Source organism: Meriones unguiculatus, chromosome 3, assembly GCF_030254825.1.
Source record: "Meriones unguiculatus strain TT.TT164.6M chromosome 3, Bangor_MerUng_6.1, whole genome shotgun sequence".
Taxonomy (NCBI): Eukaryota; Metazoa; Chordata; class Mammalia; order Rodentia; family Muridae; genus Meriones; species Meriones unguiculatus.
This window is the reverse complement of record NC_083351.1, coordinates 65,729,733-65,742,965: the sequence shown is the minus strand read 5'-3', so window position 1 is coordinate 65,742,965 and position 13,233 is coordinate 65,729,733. Positions and strand designations below refer to the sequence as shown.

Here is a 13,233-nt window from a genome sequence, read left to right as displayed (position 1 = left end):
GGCACCTAATATTCTATTACCTGAAATCACTGCTGTAGGTAAAACCATCAATATCAGGTACGATTTTATATGTACATATAAAATAGATGTGTATGCAAGCTATGCATATGAATAAATATTTGACCCTCCACACACATCTAGCAACTGGCCATTCAGTTACACATTGCTTATGGATAATTACCTGCATGGACTATGACTTGTTTTAAGTGCTCGTCATATCTTTCTTAGTCTATTAATCCCATGAGTACAGCTGTGGAAAAACTGCTGAGTATACAGTTACAGTATAACAGTATTATCTACCTTGCTTTCTTTTTTTTATAGTACTGCTATGAAGGTTAGGTGAGATCTTTCATATTAAAGTATCAAAATTATCACCCTACTCAATATTAAAATAACTTACATCATTTTCCATTTCATGCCAAGGCATAACTGTCTTGGTTTTCTTGAGACTAATTCTATAATATTTGAAAATGTTCTCCATTGATATTTTTGGCATTAAGATACTGATTATAATTCAGTTAATTATATCATGGTAACAGTAAACAGTATCCTATGGGACCTCTCTTTTGCATATTCCTCTCAAATATACATACTAGTGTATGCACATGCAATAATGTGTACCTGCACATAATGTGGTATAGATGTGAAGAAGACAACAGACCAAACAGTTCAACTTCAAGTATTCCAGTCTGAAGTTAAATAATTCTACATTTTTACTATTTATTTATTTCTGAGAATTAAATAGTTTTAGCATACATTGTATCAAATTCATCTTTAGGTCATTCACATTTCATATACACAGAAGAAAAACTGCTTCAGAGCATGAAGGTCACACAGACCATTCAGGGATTAAAGTCCCCACACTGGCATTCTGCCCTTTACACTTCCCTCACTAAAATTTTCTTGCCATTCTTTTCCTAAACATGTTGTAGAAACGCAGGGGGCTCCAGCCCGGAGAGAAGTTGCAGGCTCAGCTGCTGTGTCGTATGTGTGTCAGTAGGTGGCAGAGAGGGAGAAGCTATGTCTATTCTCAGTGTTCTGACCTATGAGCATCTGAATAACTAGTAGCCTAACATTCCCTGTGAAAAGCAAGCCTGAGAAGACCATCAGTCTGGTGCCAGGAGGCCTGGACACGGAGCTAGCCTGTGACAACCACCAGTCTGGCACCAGGCAGGCCTTGACAGGGTGGGGGTGGGGGTGGGAAGCAAGCAGAGACTAGAAGAACCCTGTTTGGGTCAGCAGCCCATCCTGAGACAGATGGCCCTTGCAAGGGGCTACTCTGGTGGGCCAGGCCAAGGGCAAGCCTGAGACAAACACCAGACAAGAGCCATGAGGCCCAGAAAGGGAGCTAGTCAGAGATGACTACCATTCCTGTGCCACAAAGACCATGCCTGAGATGACCCCTGCCCCTTACCATAATGCACGAATGGGTCATAGCGCTCCTGAGACCACTCCTAGGACAACCCTAGATACTCACTGACTCTGGGCTCCACTATGAGGAGCAAGTAAATGGTGGAGAAAAGGAAGAGAAAAAGAAACAGAAGGATGTGGGCACAATAAAGAGAGGCAGAGGTAGAGACTTGAGGATAGTGAGGAACAGCCTGAAGAGTAGCCAGTATTGCCACCTGGGATGTGGGCATCCTGGCCTGTGCTGTCATGTCTGGGTCCATGGCTCTGGAGCATCAGGGATCTGTTACCACCAAAGGCCAGATGGATGGCCCCGGTCTGAGCTGCCACCTGGGGACATGTTGATGTCTGAGGGCTGTGAAGAACTGGCCTCACCTTTCACCTGAGGGCCTGAGTGCAGCAGAGCCAGCCCTGCCTCTTGTCTGCTGGGCAGTGGCAGCTCAGATGAGGGAAAAACGCCCTCCTCCCCTCTCTTTTGCCTTGCTATCTATGGCAGGAGTGAAAGCTGGCCTCTGTGGTCATGGGGAGAACTGGCCCTGTCCCTCACCAGTTGCAACATTAGGAAGAGGCCTTGCACCTCAACTGGGCAGCAGTGTAGCTGCAGATGGAGTGGGAAGGTGATGGGTAAGGGGTGCTTTTGATGGTGAGCAAGCCCTGAGGGCCTGAGAGCAGAAGAACCAGCAGCCTGACCAGCTCAGAGACCCCTCAGGCTGAGATCCAGGGCTTTGAATTGGCCCACCCAACACCAACCTCATCAATAAGCTGGTCATCTGAGAGGAGTCCCAGTGAGGTTCCTGTATTGACAGAGTAGCAGAAGCCAGAGGTCCCATACCAGACCCATTGCAATGTATACTTCCAAGGAAATAAGTGTGGACAAAAGTGTCAAACTATAGATTCCACAATGAGATTTTTTTTCTCTGTTGAGGGGAGGATGCAGGGGGTAGGGCTGGTACAAGGGGAAGGGGAGATGAGTGGGACTGGGGTACATGATGTAACATTTACAAAGAACCAGTAAAGTTAAAAAACAAAGCCGGGGGCTAGGGTTGGTCTCTAAAAAATATCTCTTTAGAACACAGTGAGAAAGACTGCATTGCTAATCCACCAGTGGAGGTTGGAGCCAGGCCTTGACCCACTTCAAAGGGTCATTGGGTACAATCCCATATGAGCTTGTGGCCCTGCTCCATGTAATAGTTATGTCTTAACAATAGGGCATTTTCTAATTATTTTAAGGATGCAAAACCAAAATTATGGCACAGAAAATATACAGGGGATTTATATGGGGACGTGGACCACATAATAAAACAGCATGTTTGGAGACTCTAGGATGCCACTTTAACAAGCAGAAGGTGACACACTGTGCTATACTCTCAAAAATCACGTGGAGCCAGATTCCTGAATACTCCCATGCCTGTAATTTCTGGCAGTTATACAGAGGGAGCACTCTGCACACATGGTGCCCTCTCTTCTTGGGCCCACAGCTCTTGTCCTCTGGCTGTTTGCTTAAGGTGTCCATTACAGAGGGATGCTTGCTTTGGCATAGTCACCCCACTCCACACAGTGCTCCAGCTGTCTGAGAGGTAAAATGGAAAAACCTACCCAAACAACACTAAATTCTCTCCTAATAAGAAAACATTCAGTTCCAGAAAAGTCTGTCAGACCTGGGACTAATTATTACTGATGATTTACAGTGTAGTTCATTGTATTCTACCTGGTAGAAAACACTAAGAATACTAGAAAAATATTAGAAAGATTCTTTTAAAATGTATCAGATCTGTTAAAAATAACAATACTTAGAAATAAAGCAAGTTTCTTTTTAAAAGACCAAATGTAACTTTCATCTTGGCAGTGCTTTCCAATTCAGCCAACCTCAGGTAAAGCCTGAGGTCTAGGGGACTGTCACATAAAGCAGAGACCTACATATCAAAATTAATATAAACACTCCCATTGGATGCTGGGAAAATGGCCCAACCAAACCTTGCTATTATAAAGCTGAGAAGAGGGATATTTGATGGAACATTTTATCATCAGACATCAAAGTCTCAGAGGCATTACAATCATGACTCACACTAATGGATGCTGCAAAACAGTCTCAGAAAGAATGTCCTATGTTGTTAATGGTCCTGTGAACAGGGATAGGTATCCACTCAGGAGGTTGATGAAAGCAAATATATGTTCTCCTTGAGCTTGCTTTTAACCCATGCCTCAGATAATTCCCTCAGGTAGAGACTGCAGAGATGTAAAAGCCATAGTTTCAAACTACACAACATAGAAGACACTGAAGTTATAAAATATAAAAGCCAAATAGTGTGAAATATAAGAACTATTCTAGAATATCAAATAAGTTCGATGCTTATGTCAAAATGTGAATATAGGACAAGCATGTGGGGGGTGGGATCAAGGCAGGGATCGGAGTCTCAGTGGGCAGGTAGCCAGGCAGATGCTGCTGATGCAGAGAATGAAGCAAAGTGACGGAGGCAAAGAACTTCAGGATGGAGTCCAGAGAGACCAAGACATAAAAATTGTGAAAGACAAGGTTACCAGTACATGTAACACAATTGAGAATCTAACAAACACGAAGTTGGAGTGGCAGCAGAGGGAGGTAGGAACAGAACAATCTATGAAAATATAATGGTTGAGAGTCTTTAGGAAGTGTTGGCAGACAGAAGTGAAGTCATGGAGGAGTTCAGAAATGCCCAAATCGCATGCTTCAGAAAACCCAGAACATATCAATTACAGTGACGATGAAGGACATTAAAAAAATTAAGAACCATTCTTCTGAGATTTTTCCTGGTAACATTCTAATAACACTTCATGATATACCCTAAACCTCCATGGTTCTTTACATTAAGTTCCTGTTCTCAATGGCTTTCCCATTAACTCTCACAGCAAGCCTTGACTCACTCTTGAACAGTGTGGAAACAAATGATCAATAAAATGTCTACAGAAGACAGCATTTTCTTTTCTTATTTGGACTGCTTTATTGCTAGAAAAAAAAAAGGTTTCATAAGTAGTAATTCTAAGTAACTGCTGAACTGAGTGAATAAAAAGTTGAATGTTTCGTTTCCTATTCCTTAATGGCCAAATTAGTCATTCTCTCAGCACATTTACCTACTAAACTTTAATCATTGCAATACTGCTATCCCATGGACCTTAACTGACCCCAATGGGCCATGTGACAAAGCTGGGTGCTGAAGACAGCACTGTTGGAGAGCAGTGGGAATGTGGAGCCTGGTGGGAGGCCTTCACACCATTTAGCATGTGACCTGGAAGGGGACTGTGACCAAAAGAACATATGCCCTTCTTTTCTCTCTTTTGTGTACCAGACAACATTTAATATCATCAAATGTTATTGCCATGATATCTACTGAATGTACAAACAAACATGGCCAGTGAATCTTGGGCTGAAACTGCTAAGACTATGAGCTGTAGCAACCCTTTCTCTTTAGTAGTTGATGATCTCAGGAATTTATTATAACATCAGAAAACTGACTAATGCAATAGTGATTATGTTTTTTTTTTTTTAATAATTGTCTCCTTCACTGCACAAAAAACTGGACGGAAAAGGTCAAACAGAACTCCTTCTCTTGATCCTCACTGCCATGCACTGCAACAGAAAGGCAACAAGTGCTTCAAGCCTGATGGCTGACTAAATTAAGAGGATGGCAAGGAATTTGAAATATGAATTCTGCTTTCTTCGCACGTATTTTCAGGAAACAACAAAGCTAGGCAATGAAAGAGCCAAAAACCCAACATAACCAACCAAATAAAGCAGAACTAGATGAACAAAGGTGAGTATACATGAGACCTGCTGTCTTAGCCAAAGAACAGTTTCCAATGCTGGCATGTTATATGTAGCATGTAACTGATTAATTAGACACAAAATTATAAGTGCCACAACAAAATGAAAAAGCAAAAAAGGAATGGTCTACTATCCTTAAAAATGCTCATGCAGAATAATTTAAAGTGCTGGTCCCCATTCAACCTTATAAAATTTTGCTCTATAGTAAGAGTTCTATTCTGTGCATTACACTGGCAGAAAACTTCTTTAATCTTACCATTGGAAATGGGTGACATCATCTTTACAAAATTACTTGAGGGAATAGAATTAATAAGTAGACAACTTATGAATAGTAAAAGCTAAAGATTTCCTTTTAAGTGCTGAAGAAAATCAAATCCAGTTTCCAATTATAAGGACAACACTCCACATACATGAGGATCCCACCTGAAATATACACTAAGCCTGTGTTTCCCAGTGGAGGCTTTTCTCAAGTGTCATTCACACTCAACTGCTCAAAATGCAAAAGTGCCAAATTTAATTTTTAATTTTTAGGCCATTTAATTAAGTTAAAAGATTTTTGTTTCTCTTCACTCTAAAAAAAAAAAAAAACCAAACCAAAATGAAAACAAAAAGAACCAACCCACAGAAATTCTGAGTTTTTTGCTTCCTTCTTTCAGTTCAGTAACCAGGCAGTAAATAAAAGAAAGCAGCACAAGCAAACAAGCTCTGCTGAAAAACTGAAGCCAGACCAAGAGTTCTCCTTCCACTGGCTCTGTGAGCATAGTCCTGGTGAGGGTACAGTTTACTCACTGGTTGGAGGAGGTAGATGAGGGATTCTTCTTGGATGATGATAATCGGCAAAGGAGTAATGTTAGTGGCTTGGAAAAGGGTATTCACAGATGCCATGATTTGGTCAAAGCGCCCACCGAGGCCTCCCAGGGTCACGATGACATCAACCTGAGAAAGGAAAGTGAAAGTCTAAGCCATATATTTGAACAATGCGAAACCATGGAAAAGTATCTAATACCTGAACTGTGCTTTCATTGACATAATAGTTCCTAAGCCAAGAGGAAAGCATGTATCATTTCTGCTGCTCTAAGGAGAAAACAAGTTGCTTGTTCAAGGTCACTGAGCTGGAAAGTGGCAGACCTGGGTGTTAAATTTAGTCCATACTGTCTGCCTGTTCACCTAGCAAACCAGCAGGCCTCATTTTAGTTATTCATTCATACGTTCCTTCCATGCAGATGACATGATTTATAACATGTCCATACAGTCAAAGCTCATAGAATGGTCAGTAAGCAGAAAGGAAGGAAACATTTAATAATGATATTGCGCAAAAACCTTGTGTTCATTTTAAAACTTACAGTAATAATCAAGCTATATAATAGCAGTTGCTTAAAGGAGAGTATCTTGGTTGTATGTTTGAAAATATATTGCCTTAGATAACATGCAGTCTGTAAAGATGGCAGGATTTCTGAAAAAATCTATGATAAAAGCACCAATAGAGCCTGTTCAATTCTGAGAGGAATTATAAGTGACATCAGCCTGAGAGACTGTCAGGTGTTTTTGGCTTATTTCATTAATTAGTTTAACTATTTCATTTACTTTCTTTAGGCTCTGGTACTTGGCATAGTGACTAAAATATATATATATATATATATATATATATATATATATATATATATATATGAATGATACTCATGGCCCTCATAATTAAATAAATTTTACAAACACACACACATACACACACACACCACGAGACAGAGATATCATTGAAAGAAGTAGATGCACCATCATTCTATGAAGATAAATAATAGTGGGTATTCTAGCAAAACATCAAAATAAAAACTGCAGAGAAGAAATCTGGAGTGAATTTCCTATTTCTGACCTTATCAGTGTTGGCAGAATGGGGATTTAAATTTGGATAAGTGCTTCATGTTATAGCTTGAGTAGTTTAAAATAGACAATCCACACACTACAGATCCCAGGAGTAGCTTTACAATGAGTCCTCTACAGTTCTAATAGTTAGATTTGGGGCTTAGAGAAACCTAGAAAGCAGGTATCATTTGGATTGAAGCTATGAGTTAATCTATGAGTTAATGCTATGAGTAAAGTGTGAACTCATAAGCAATCTAATATATAGACAGAATCAGCTTCTGTCTGAGTATCAGTTAGGAAAACATTCTACTTGTGCATTACAGCTCTCACTGTGAAGCCTATTTCAGTCCAGCTAACTCAGGACTATTTATGACCCCAGGAAAACTACCATCAGTTTGTTTTAAACTAAGGAGAAATGCACTGTCACATTCCCATCCTGTGCCTAAATTCACATGAGAAACTAGGCTTGATGGAAGATTATTCACTATGCAGATTCTTCAATCTTTTTCGGGTTCTCAACTTTTCATTAATACACTTTAGGCCTTGAGGGATCCTATAACCTTTAAGGCTGAAATTTAATTCCCATCTTCTGCAAAGGGATAGCATGATGAATAAGTAATATCTGTAAATCAGTCGCTGAATTTTTCAGAAGCGGCAGCAAGATTACTCCTCATCACTACTCATTTTTCCCTACAGGAAGTATTTAGCAAGGCTGATTAAAAATACCAGAGGACCCATGCAAGCTGCAGGTGGGTACAGGGGGAACAGCTTTCACTACTTCTCAAGTCTGTTCTTCTGGTTCTGAATAAAATGTGGTGTTCAGATGGAGGAAACAGATTTGCAACGTCACATGCATATCTCTGTGACAATACCAATGGGGAACAACTGAGTTTAACCTACTACAACAGGCCATATGTGACCCATGAGGACAACTTTAGTTTGGGCTTCCAAAGCCCCATCTGCTTACTTCTAACATTACCCAGTCATGTAAGATCCTTTGATACACATGTATGTCCCTCTGTCCCTCTGTCCATAAACCACAGGCAATAATTTTTTTTTCAATGGAGTAGTCCACAGGGTCCATTGAGGGAGGAGCTAAACATACAAGAACTCAGAGTAAAGCTAATGTTAAGAAACACAGGCAAGAAGCTAACAAGCAGGCTGAGTTAACATACTTGAATACCTACACAATTGTGCTTCCCTGCTTGACAAAGGCTTTTAGCTTATTTGTAGATTTTTAGCAAACTGAATGTGTATGTATGTACTTCTGTGTGTGTATATATATATGTGTGAGGGCAGGCAGGCATGCATGTAGACAAGCACATACAGGCCTGAAGTCAGGTGTCTTCTTTTTTTTTTTTTTAAAGAATTATTTATTTAATATATATGCGTACTTTGCCTGCATGTCTGGAACCTACAGGGTCAGAAGAGGGTGTTGGCTCCCCTGGAAATGGAGTAAGGATGGCTGTGAGCTACCATGAGAGAACTGGGAAACAAATCTTATCAGCTTTTCCACATTAATTTTTGAGTGAGCTGAGCTCATAATTCATAAATATTGGCTAGGCTGGCTACGCATATTTATCTCTTTCAGCAAGCTCCCAACCCTGCTCAGGGCTGGGGTTACTATACCACTCTGTTTAGTTTCTGTAGGGCTACTGCTGATCCAAAATCAGTTCTTCTTGCTTACATAGTAAGATTTTTACCCAATGAGCTCTCCAGCATAATATTTAGTGGTATTTGAAAGGCATTAACATGTTACTTTTATTACCTCACATATGCAATTCATAAATTTATAAGTTTCATTAACAAGCAAATGGCAAACAAGAAAAATATTTATTGGTCATCCAACATTTGTTAGGAACTATCCCAACAATGTCAATAATGACAAAAGCTCCTTCCTTTACTGGAGTAACAGTGAACTGGAAGACAAAACATATTTTGAAGTGTATTAGCTACGTAAAAGGTGATAAATGGTGAAGGACAGAGAAATCTAAAGCCACCAACCAGGAGCTGCATTATTCAGGTGAGCTGGGGCAGACTACATGCAAAGCAGGGGAGGAGGAAACTGCACATATTTAAAAACTTGTAAGGTGGGAGGGAGGTGCTTCTGAGAACAGCCTGAAGTAAGGCTCCAGAGAACACATTAACCCAGGCATTTTCAAAAAGCTCCTAGGGCCCATTTGCTAGACCTGAATGAGAATTCGACAAATAGAAGTAAAGAAAAATCACAAGTCTGAGTGTCAGTTCTGGGTATTTCTCTCCTTGACTCCAGTTTCATGTATCCAGCTGTTTATTTATCACCCACACCTCAATATCTGTCACATAGCAACGGCTCCAGCCCAAACCCACAGAATAATGATTGATGTGTACCTCACATTTCTTTATTTTCCCTATAAGTTCTCCTGGCTTTACTACTAGAGCATCATCGGAATCACTACCCACAACTTTATTAGAACCAGGACCAAGTCATCAACACTTGAGAGGAATGTGAGCCACCTTTATATCTCTCATGAGTTGTAATAGCCTCTAACAGTTACTGCTTCTATCTGTATTGTCCACAGTCTATCTAAATATAGTATTAAAGAATCAGCTAAACTGTCAATCATATCATGGCATTCTTCTGCTCAAAACTATCCAACAGATTTACAGTGATTTTTATAAGGGTTAACAATGCCTGCGGGCTTTGCTCCCTGTCCACTTCTGTGATCTCACCTCCCCATCTCTTTTTTCTCTTCTTCCCTTCTCCAGTCATACTTCCTTTGTTTCTCTTACCTCATAATCACACCACACACTCCTATTCCAAATACTTCGCACTTGCTGCTCTTTCTTTCTAGAGCACATAAGCCCCAGACATTTTTTTTGGGGGGGGGTTACTGTCTTTGCTTTACATTTCTATAACCCTTACAATGCTAAACAATACTAAACTAATGATGTAGTATTTCTTGTGATCACTGCCAGAAATAGACTATACTTAATTTGAAGGTAGAGTCTTTCTATCTCTAGTACTTAGACTAAAGTGTGGCACATAAACAGCCAGTAAGCACATGTTGAACAAATGGATGAGTGAAACAAGCACAGAATGGCAGTAGAAGAGAATGGTCAACAGATCTAAGTGCTGAAGGGAAGGAAGAATAGGACCAGGGTACAAGTGGAGATGGATAAAATAGGGATTATGGGGAGTTTTAAGTTGTGTTATAGACACAACTAAGATACATATATGTGGAAAAAACTGAGTCACTGTATTAAAAAGATAAAGGAGAGTTCAAAGAAATAAGATGTAGGTATAATGGAAGGAGCATTTGAAATACATGGAATTTACCATGAATTACACAATATTGTTGACAAATATTATTGACAAAAGGGTTGGTAATTGAAAAGTTAATGTCACAACATAACAATGAGGGCTATTAGCAATAGGCAATAAAAGAAACTATCTAGTGATATTTCTCTATGGTTTCAAATTTCAGTTACTTATTTGTATTTCTGTTTCATATAATTATATGTTTATAACCACATATATACACATAACAGCAAACACTGTGTTCTCTTTTTTAACACAGCAAATATGAAAAAAATTAAACAACCTCCCCTATCAGTGGACTTGGGGAGGGGCATGCATGCAGAAAGGGGGGGGACCTGGAGGGGAGGAGGGAGAGGCGTATGGGGGGATACAAAATGAATAAAGTGTAATTAATAAAAAAATAAAAAAAAATTAAAAATAAAATAAAAAAATTAAACAATCTTGATTGATTTGTATGTATCTCCTGTCCTCAGGTCAAGATAATTTACAATGAACTTATTAGCTATCATGAAATGTGATGGTAATAAAACTTGTCTTTAGCTTTTCACAGGTCATTATATTTAGTAAAACCCTGTCTCAAAATCCTCTGTTACAACAGTGACCCAAGTACAGTATCTACATTTGAACAGCAAGCTAGCTCCATATGTGTCACATGACTCTTTGGGCTTTAGTTGAGGGTCTGAACCAAATTTACCAGGACGTTTTTCAAGATTCTTTTTAATATTTTTCTCTGGTAAGGTTCTTTTTTTTTTTTTTTTTTTTTTTTACCAGTGTAAGTCAAATAGTAGTGGAAGCTATTTTGTTTTGAAAAATGAGTGAAGAACTGGGCTCTGCTTTAAACGTCTGAACAGAGCCATGAAAGGCTGGCTGAAGGGCGGGTAGCACCAAGGGAAGAAGCGGTTTGACTTTTCCATTAAGGCAGGAAAAACCTTTCGGGAACCAAATGACAAGTTTTTCTCTCTTTGACCTCAAAAAGACTTAGATACAGCGTGCGCCATCAAGAACAGTGACTGTCAGCGTATTTTAATTACATTTACTTTCTAGAAATTGAATTCTGGGGATGCATAAATGGGCAGTTTCCTTGTGGCTCTTCCTCGATATGATGATCATATAATTTAATGTACAAACTGAGACGCTTATGGAAGTAAAAGTGGATATAATAAATAGTTACTGCAAGAATAGAGAAATAGGGACGTTGTTATATAAACTAAGACTTGCTCTCCCTAGCTCTAGACAGGAAGACCTAGTGTTAGCATAGTCAATCTAACAAGATCAAGAACAAGGGTTTGAGTCAGCTTACTTGGCACACTTACCAGCCTACATGCTTCAACAGAATTTTGAAAACTGTGTTTCAATTACACTGAATTATGTATATAATTTGAAGATGGAAATGCAAATATCATCCACAGACAAAAGAATTGGGTCAAAAGAGAGCCAACAAATCAATTAGAGCTAGGAGTATACTGTCATTACATTGTAATAAAAATCAAAAGAAAATGTTTTAAAGAAAAACAGAATAGTTAAAATACATGTGTTAATAAGTACATAAAATAATTCTAGTGATTGGCATGAAACAGCATGAGAAGCCAGAGAAAGTGAAGGTTTCAGCTTTCCTGGCCACAGCACAGGCTGCACTGACAGGTACAGGCACCGGCAACCTGAGGGGTCAGTGCCACAGGATCCCATTGTATTTCACCCATCTCAAGACAAGGCAGTTAATTTCAGCCCTTTTGGGTATGGAATAAACAATACTTTCTCTTTTTTTTGAGACAGGATTTCTGTGTGTAGCTTTGGCTATCCTGTACTTGCTTTGTAGACTAGGCTGGCCTTGAACTTACAGCCATCCACCTGCCTCTGTTTCCCAGAGTGCTGGGATTAAAGGCCTGTGCCATCACGCCAGGATAACAATACTTTCAGTGGTGAGCCAATTGGGCTTCTATTCAAATACATACAGAATTCGCTAGTTTTCTCAAATAATTCTTACTCTGTCCCCCTACCCATCGCTTTGATGAATTCATGAACAGTTTTACATGGTCAGCCTTGCCTGGCCAATACCTACATGGTGACCTTTATGCAAGGTAAATAATAATCTACTTCATAATGATAGTTACTTCTACCATCGTAAGACTGATCTTGCCAATGTTCTGATTAAAATTAAGTTTTAGCTTTCTAGAGCCTGTAAGATAAAGAATCCCCACAGTGCTGAACCTTAAACTAAGTACTCAATTCACAGCCCATATTTACATTCCACATAAATTTTACTTCTCAGAAAAACCCACAAGATTATCATTCTCTAGACCATTACCTTTCCCCTCCTTTCATGGAAAGACTGCAATTTAGTAATTGCTAAGTATGACCATTTCACTACCTTATCAAAAAAAAAAAAAGTAAACTTGTTTGGATAGGTACAATTAAGAACTGTCAGAAGTGTGTTTGAGCTCAGATAGCTCTAAGAAATGGTAACAGCTAGGGAAATCTAAGCAGTATTTACTTCCCACAGCTCCAGAGGCTGCAGAAGTTCAAGATGAAAGCTACTCAAGTTTTGGTGAGAAACTTCTACTGGTTCGCAGGTTGGTACTCTGTATCTCCACAAGGCAGAGGGCAGAAAGCAGGGACAGGGAACACCAGCCTGTCACCCTTTCTACTAGACTTCTGCTGTATCATGGGTGACAGCACATTAGATAATACAAATACAACTGCACTTGCTCCAACAGACAACAAATTCTCAAAGTAGAACTAGATCTCATTCAGTTTGCTTTTCTCAATCAACAACAGTTAGAGTGACAAAGGCACATATCAGATGTTTATCATCTGAATAGTTTTTTGAGGATGCAAGACAACAACAAACAAACAACAAACTCAAGTCAAA

The 13,233-nt window shown here is 39.4% G+C and overlaps 1 protein-coding gene and 1 non-coding gene across 8 annotated transcripts in view; one reads left to right on the top strand and one right to left on the bottom strand.

Annotated features, from left to right (window-relative positions):
- Tpk1 (thiamin pyrophosphokinase 1) overlaps positions 1-13,233 on the bottom strand; it is a 378,233-nt gene that overhangs the window by 166,342 nt on the left and 198,658 nt on the right. For all 7 annotated transcript variants that reach the window (XM_060380097.1, XM_060380102.1, XM_060380100.1 and 4 more), the window contains one exon: positions 5,996-6,142. In XM_060380097.1, coding sequence (XP_060236080.1) covers positions 5,996-6,142 — 147 coding nt within the window. The remainder of the gene's footprint in view (positions 1-5,995; positions 6,143-13,233) is intronic.
- LOC132653363 (small nucleolar RNA SNORA17) lies at positions 947-1,077 on the top strand. Its single transcript, XR_009591126.1, has one exon. It is a non-coding gene; the product is annotated as a small nucleolar RNA SNORA17 (small nucleolar RNA).